At 37.8% G+C, this 7,500-nt stretch overlaps 2 protein-coding genes across 2 annotated transcripts in view; one reads left to right on the top strand and one right to left on the bottom strand.

Moving 5' to 3' along the window:
• Positions 1-2,910, top strand: part of eIF3l (eukaryotic translation initiation factor 3 subunit l) — a 17,623-nt gene extending 14,713 nt beyond the window's left edge. Inside the window, exons 7-10 of the mRNA XM_027363383.2 lie at positions 334-453; positions 913-1,041; positions 1,265-1,483; positions 2,488-2,910. Of these exons, the coding sequence (XP_027219184.1) occupies positions 334-453; positions 913-1,041; positions 1,265-1,483; positions 2,488-2,622 (603 nt within the window). The 3' untranslated portion in view covers positions 2,623-2,910. The remainder of the gene's footprint in view (positions 1-333; positions 454-912; positions 1,042-1,264; positions 1,484-2,487) is intronic.
• A 75-nt stretch (positions 2,911-2,985) lies between these two features.
• The window catches only part of LOC113811586 (uncharacterized), a 10,746-nt gene continuing 6,231 nt past the window's right edge, over positions 2,986-7,500 (bottom strand). Inside the window, exons 2-6 of the mRNA XM_070118816.1 lie at positions 6,672-6,817; positions 6,043-6,205; positions 5,556-5,802; positions 5,293-5,422; positions 2,986-4,925 (exon numbers count right to left, since the gene is read on the bottom strand). Coding sequence (XP_069974917.1) covers positions 4,707-4,925; positions 5,293-5,422; positions 5,556-5,802; positions 6,043-6,205; positions 6,672-6,817 — 905 coding nt within the window. The 3' untranslated portion in view covers positions 2,986-4,706. The remainder of the gene's footprint in view (positions 4,926-5,292; positions 5,423-5,555; positions 5,803-6,042; positions 6,206-6,671; positions 6,818-7,500) is intronic.

Consider the following 7,500-nt stretch of genomic DNA (forward strand, 5'->3'; position numbering starts at 1 on the left):
AATTAATGTAGAGATCAGGGATCTAGGAGCCTAGCTTTCAGGAGCCTTTTTAAGTGATCCTGAATGCCAAGTGTCAGAAAACATTGCTTCTGTAAGCAGCTCTAGATTTCACTTCAAATTAATTATGTTGTCTGATTTTGAAATGGAAAGTGATGCAGGGCTCGGAATTATTGGTTAGGAAAGGACACCTCTCCAAGTGTCTGCTACAGCATTTATTTTTTGTTTACAGTTCTATTTGAAATTTGGATATTTGTTCAGTGATTAACATTACAGTGATATAGGTTTAATGAAGCTGTGTCTAATCTTTTTTATTTTTTTTTTTATTTCTCTTAGACTGAGCAGATGTATATCCTCCTTGCCATCTGCATGGTGCTTCACCCCCAGAGAATTGACGAAGCAGTGCAGTCTTCATTGAGGGAGAAAACTCTTGCTGAGAAAATGTCTCGCATGTCTGTAAGTATAATTTTTTCCTTTGTTTGTTTGATGAGACTTTCTTAGTATAAGAGAAGTACATTGCTTTCAATTAGTAAGGAGTGAAATAAGTAAGGAATGAAAACCTGTATACTCTACATCAGTCAGTATTTTTCTTTGTTAGGTCCACATATTTCCCCTTAGAATTATTCTTCACTAATGTGTGCTGAAAGGGCTGAAAGTAGATGGATTTTAGTGTGACTTTATAATTTCATTTATTACAATGGTTATTCTTAGTGTGATAGACTGTTTATAAATGCGTCTAAATTACCCCCGTGTGCAAGAAATGGCCTGGCTTACCATCCAAGGGTGGAACAGGATTTGAACTCATGTTAAAAAGATAGCTAAACAAGAATGCTACTGATGCATCACGAAGAAGGAACCTAATCTTTTCTTCACAGTTGTAATTATATATGTTTATTTCTATTTTTTGCCCAACAGCGTAATGACACCGCAGAATTCACTGCCAGCTTCACTTTTGCGTGTCCCAAATTCTTGAGTCCTGTCCCTCCTCCATTTGATGCTACATCTGCCAACTACCATAAAGAACCTTTCCAACAGCAGCTTAAGGTAAGTGCATGGAAATGCTTTCAGAAATATTATTTATTTTTAGCAGAGTGACTTGTGCTGATATTGTTGTAAATAAAAATAAAGGTGGTTTACTACTTTTATAACCTTTTCTACACTGTGAACTTTGTTGCACACTGATAATAATATTGTTAATACATGGATGTAGTATGTGGTCTTGCCATCTCATCTACTAAGTGTTTTTGAATATACTTTTTTTATGTAGGTTTTCTTAGATGAAGTACAGCAACAACAACAAATTAGTGTGATGAGATCGTATCTGAAGCTGTACACCACAATGCCCATGGAGAAGATGGCTACGTTCCAAGAGATGAGTGAAGATGATTTCCGCAATGCCCTATTGTGTTTCAAGCACAAGATGCGTAACATGGTGTGGACAAAGGGCACCTCTGGACTACAGGGAGACTTCCAAAGTGATTCTGAGGTTGGTTTACGATCAGCCCCTAATGAGATGTATGGGAGTGTGTGAAAGTTCTCTGAGAGTATGATTAAAACGTCAGATTTCCCTGTTTTCAGATAACAATCATGTTCACTCTGCAGTGAGTGATAAAAGGGAAAATGTGAACTGGAAAGGTCAAATGCCCAAAATGTGAGCAATAGGCTTACTTGAGTAGCCATGATGATAGATGTGTGGCTTGTGTGCGCACAAATGCTTGTGTACAGTGAAAAAACTACATGCCTTCCCTTTGCAATATTATTTTCTCTTTTTCAGGACAAGCATTTTTTGCTTTTTAGCCATTTTCAATGTCAATATTTGTCTCTGCTTTATTCTTGCTTAGACTCCATATCATCTCTCAAGGTAGTCTATAACAGTGCAATGATAATGCAATAATAATAACAATAAGTAACATTTTGTCATTTGTATTGTTTTATTATTTTTTAGATTAATAATTTTTTTATTGGTATTTTTTGTAATATTCTGTTTTCTGTAATGCAACCTGCACAGCCTCTTACCGCGGCAAGGAATAGGAAATAGCTGATGCTCTTCCAGTCATGGCTCTCTGATGATACATTGCACACTCATTTTTTGATGGAAATAATGCTAAAAGCCCTTTATACTCAAAATGAGTCTACTCACCCTCCAAGAGCTTTATGTACTTGTGGCAAGGCATTCCCATTACGGCTAGTTCCTACCACCCTGGCCCTGAGCCAGATTTTCCCATGAAGGCATATTCATGTCACCTGCCCTTCAAACCCAATTTTTTTCATGTGATGGTCATGTCATCTGGACATTTTAAAAAATGTCTTGCATTTATTTGAACTAACAAATGCTGATGATTTAGAAATAGAAACCTCAGTATATGATTTTGTAATTTTTTTACATGCAAGTTTTGAAGCATGAACTCCTATCCTAAACCTTTTTAAGTGTCTACACAGCCCTAAAAGCCATATGCTTTCTTTTTAAGACTTTTTAAAAATCTTTTGCAGGTGGACTTCTTCATAGATAAGAACATGATTCATATTGCTGACACCAAGGTCGCTCAGCGTTATGGAGACTTCTTCATCCGCCAAATTCACAAACTGGAGGAGGTCAACAGGTCCCTCACAAAGGTGAAGGTCTGACTGGTATTTTCCCCTCAAAAGGCAAAATACACAAAGAATGTGGTGAACTAGGAATAGCATATTTCCTGGTTTGACACATTTTGTAATTTGATATCTTAAAGAGAAATGGTAGGAGAGAATATTTTTTTATTTTTTTTCTTATCCTTTTACATCATTATTTCTCAAAATTACATGTTTGTGGTGACTGAATTATTTCTATTACTATCTCTCTCACAAGTGACAAACCAGTTCAAGAGAAGTCTGTATTTTTCCATGTAACATCTGTGAAAAATAAAAAGACCAGTGGTACCTTTTTGTTTGATAATCTGCATTAATTATTTACATTGAATAAGTCATAGCAAGTTGGAGGAATAAAAAAAGATAGAGCAATATGATTCTTTATTAAAAATATGTACTTTTAATTTTTTTATTTACAAAATAACATGCCCCACACAAAACTAAAATGTCTGAATCTATAGCTACCTATTTGTCTAATTTTTATCACAATAAGATACTGCATTTATGTAAAGACTTTACTAACTTTTGCCATTGCCAGTTAGATTTTCACATAAGAAAGAAAAGGCAAGGGTGAGATTGGTAAAGATAGTCTGGTTGAATAAACCAAAAAAAGGAAAAGAAAAGAAAAAATCAAGATGCAATATTAAAAAGTTAAACTATGTAATGATACACAGTCTAAAACATCCTTGTCTTCTCAAAACACTGCCTTGGCACTATACGATGAAGTGCTGTAAAGAGGCAATGAGACCCAGAGAGTGAAGTCTAATAATAAAAAAGGATATTATTTTTATTAACAGCCACAGCTGAAACACTGTTTTTTAAAAGTAGAATGAAATGAAGTTATAATTAAATATGAGGAAAGGTTATTTCAAATGTAAAGAAAATTAACAGAATTGCATAATACAGTTGGGAGAGATCCATGCATGTGTACTGTAAAGATTGTTCTAGTTTCCTGTAATATACAATTAACACTATATTTTACAAGTGGAAGGTTCTTGACAGTAGAGAAAAAAAAAGTTAAATACATCAATATACATATATATTTTCAAGTTGCTTAATATAAAGCTAAACTACTGATACTTAAAGATGTAACCCATTGGCTGCAGGTACATGTACTTTCCACTGTATTTTTTGGTAAATTATGGTGCGCACATGTGGCTCTGTAAGTCCTCATCCAACTAGGAGTTAATTTGCGACCTAACCTGATTTCTTCACTCCTTGATCTTTTTTTCTATTCTAATGCTATTTATGTTAATACTGTTATTGTCATCACTGACATACTGTTTATTGCAATGCTTTTTAATATGCATTTAGCAGAAATAAAATAGAATCAAGGAAGAGGATGAACCAGTGAGACAGGTGGGGCTAATAATGAACTCCCTGGTGAGAAAGTACTTGTGGAACCAGCCATGTGTAAATACATTTAATAACTAAAATCATAGTAAACATGACATGTAAGCCATGCCATTTCCAGCACATTTGGGTTAAAGAGGACACATCAGAAGAGGCATTCAAGTTTGCAACTGAGGAGCATGCAAAAATGTACAGACACACACGAAATTGATACTCTTATACTTCAGATAATTAAAATAAAAGAAACCACATATGAAACATTATTTTTGCTTACAATTCATATATATATATACTGTTTATTTCACTCATAACCTGTGTAAAAGATATTTTTGTCTTCTCATCTTGAGGCATATTTAAATACTGAAGTACTTAGCAATATCTAATAAAATATTCCTTTTATATCCTTTTTTTTACACATTACAAACTATATGTATTGAACTATATTTCATTGTCATATTAAAAAAAGTATCTTAAAAGTAGTTTATAAAGTAAGAAAAAGGATCAGATTTTCTTTTAGAGAAATGGTTTTACAAAACATAAAATCTATTACCAAAAGATGAACTAACTGTAATAAAACTTACAGCTGCTGTTTTTGGCGTATTTTGTTTTGATTTCACCTTTCTAGCTAAAGAATTAAGAATAAAAATATAAAAATCCAGTCAACAGAGAAATTACCGACATAAAATTAGTACTTTACTATTTTTCCCTCAAACATATATCAGCAAATTCCACACTCAAACATCTGTAATAAGTGAAGGAGTAGGCGAGGCCTGGAACCTGTTGTGTGGCCATCTTCGATACAGCTGATTTAGTGGAACATGTAAGAGCTCCATGAGTGTAGGGAATTCCTTTTCAGTTTCTGGCGTGATGTAACTATGGCGAACTAAGAAATCCACAGCCACTGGCACGGATGTCAACTTGTATTTGCTGGACGTGGCCCGTTCGAGGAGTTCCTGTGGGAGAGATAGTGGTTGGGGTGAGTGAGTAGGTTTATGTTTTTGAAATTTTGTTTGATTAGGTTTAGGGAGTGATACGGAAAGGAAGAGGGAGAGGGGGAAAGGGAGAAGAGAGAGGTAATGGTAAAGGGAGAAGAGAGAGGTAATGGTAAAGGGAAAAGGAGAATTATGGAAAGGGAAAGGGCTAAGGAGAGAGAGGAAAAGGAACAGGCAGATAGAACGAAAGGAACTGGGAGAGAGAGGGAAAGGATGAGGGAGGGAGAGGGAGAGAGGGGAAGGGGGATGAGAGTGAAAGGGAGAGTGAGAGTGGAAAGAGGGAAAGATAGGCAAGAGTCGTAGTAACTGAGGCAGTTTTAGTATTTACCTCAACTGGAATGCATTCAAAGCCTTCTACTTCTCCATCATTATTGGACGGGGTGAAATCGGAAGGAAGTTCAACATCGTACACAAACTCTGTGTTGGCATGCAGGCCGCGCTCAGACTCCGTGAAAAATCTGCATCAAAATAAAAAGCACTATTTAACTGTATGTATATTTCTCAGTCAATCTCCCTATCTGTCATTAGAAAAAGTCATCAATGTAACCCATTCCTTATATAAAGGGAAACCAAAAATTCCAGTCAACTTACGCGACTGTTCCAGCCTGTCGGCCATTCTTGAGCAGGTGTTCAGGGAGGGAGGCTTCCTCGTAGGCTTCCTTTAGATACACGTCAGAAGGCTTCAGTCCTGCTGTCAGGCCACCGCCGACCATGGTGTCCATCATGCCAGGGTATGTAGGCTTATCTATTGACCTTTTCTGCAACCATATCATCATTTTGCCATCTCGATATGTGTAACCGGTCACGTGGACACCATACGCCCTTACGCCCAAGACAGCTGAGGAAATTGATCACAGGTTATTGATGTTTTTTTTGTTTTCATTCATCTATTTCAGAAAATAATATAGTCTAAATAATAATACAAGTTTAAAGACAAATTAAATCTTTTGTGTTGTGTGTGTTTAAAGCGTAACACATAATGGACACATGCACAGGAATCTTCACATTTAGGAAAATAAAATAAGAAATAAAAGTGATAATGATAAATAAATAAATAAAGAAAGAAATAAATACTTACTCGCCGCAGACCTTTCGATCTTGAAGAGCGGCTCGGCCCCGAAATCTGCCCACACGTTGAAGCACTCCTCGCGCCACCCGCGGAGGGCCAGCAGCACGTTCTTGGCCCGGAGGTCGCGCAGCACGTAGTCGAGGGCGCTCGATCTCGAGGCGTAGGAATTCAACTGGCAAGGGAAGGCTGCTTGTAACCGGGAGGCAATTATGACACTCAAAAGACTCAAACGAAGCAAGGGCAATTATGTGTATATGTGTGTGTGTGTGTGTGTGTGTGTGTGTGTGTGTGTGTGTGTGTGTGTGTGTGTGTGTGTGTGTGTGTGTGTGTGTGTGTGTGTGTGTGTGTGTGTGCGTGCGCTTGTGCGTGTGTATGTATGTGTATGTGTATGTGCGTGCGTGCGTGTGATTTCTGTGCTTGCGTGTTATTGTCTACGTGTGTGTGTATGTGTATGTGCGTGCGTGCGTGTGATTTCTGTGCTTGTGTGTTATTGTCTACGTGTGTGTGTATGTGTATGTGCGTGCGTGCGTGTGATTTCTGTGCTTGTGTGTTATTGTCTACGTGTGCCTCTTATGTACGAATACAATTAGGCGTTTTCATATCTCTGCCTCTGACACGACATCACGAAACAAACCTACCTGCGGATTGATAATGAAAGCATCCGGCGTGGCAGTGAAGACCTGGGGGTAGTCCAGAAGGCAGCAGGCGACGTCTGGTCTAATGACTCCAACCTGTCTGCCACAGGTAATCAATGGACGACACTCCCCTTGCACGCTAACCAAACCTGAAATATGACGACTGTTGTCACTCCTACTTCTTATATTAAGCTCTAATACGCGGATAAATAATTTTCCTTTCACTCCAATTATTTGTCGACAACATGGCGATTTATAAATCCCTCTTCATCGCTCCCTCATAGATTGTACTGGCTTGTATGTAGAATATTCTTCAGATTTTAGATTTCATATTTCAAAACATTAACGTTGTTTTAGTCCACGATATTTGCGTAGAGTAAAGTAGAAGGAGAGAGAGGAAACATGTATACGGCCAAACACGATTTCTTTGAGCGAGTTGGGTATTGTCAACAAGCTAGTTTGCCAGAGAATGTGGGCATTTCTTGGCTGCGACTTGCATTCCGGATTTGTGACGCGTTTTGTGTGTGTGTGTGTGTGTGTGTTTGTGTGTGTGTGTGTGTGTGTGTGTGTGTGTGTGTGTGTGTGTGTGTGTGTGTGTGTGTGTGTGTGTGTGTGTGTGTGTGTGTGTGTGTGTGTGTGTGTGTGTGTGTGTGTGTGTGTGTGTGTGTGTATGTGTGTGTGTGCGCGCGCGCGCGTATGTGTATACCTGCGTGTTTTTGTAAAGTAAAGAAGAAAAATGAGTAAAGAAGAAGGAAAACACGAAGAAAATAAAGAAAAGGGGAAGAGAAGAGGGAAAGAAGATAACCCAAGCAACGGGCAGACGCGACGCCCA

Source organism: Penaeus vannamei, chromosome 43 (genome assembly GCF_042767895.1).
Source record: "Penaeus vannamei isolate JL-2024 chromosome 43, ASM4276789v1, whole genome shotgun sequence".
Lineage (NCBI taxonomy): Eukaryota > Metazoa > Arthropoda > Malacostraca > Decapoda > Penaeidae > Penaeus > Penaeus vannamei.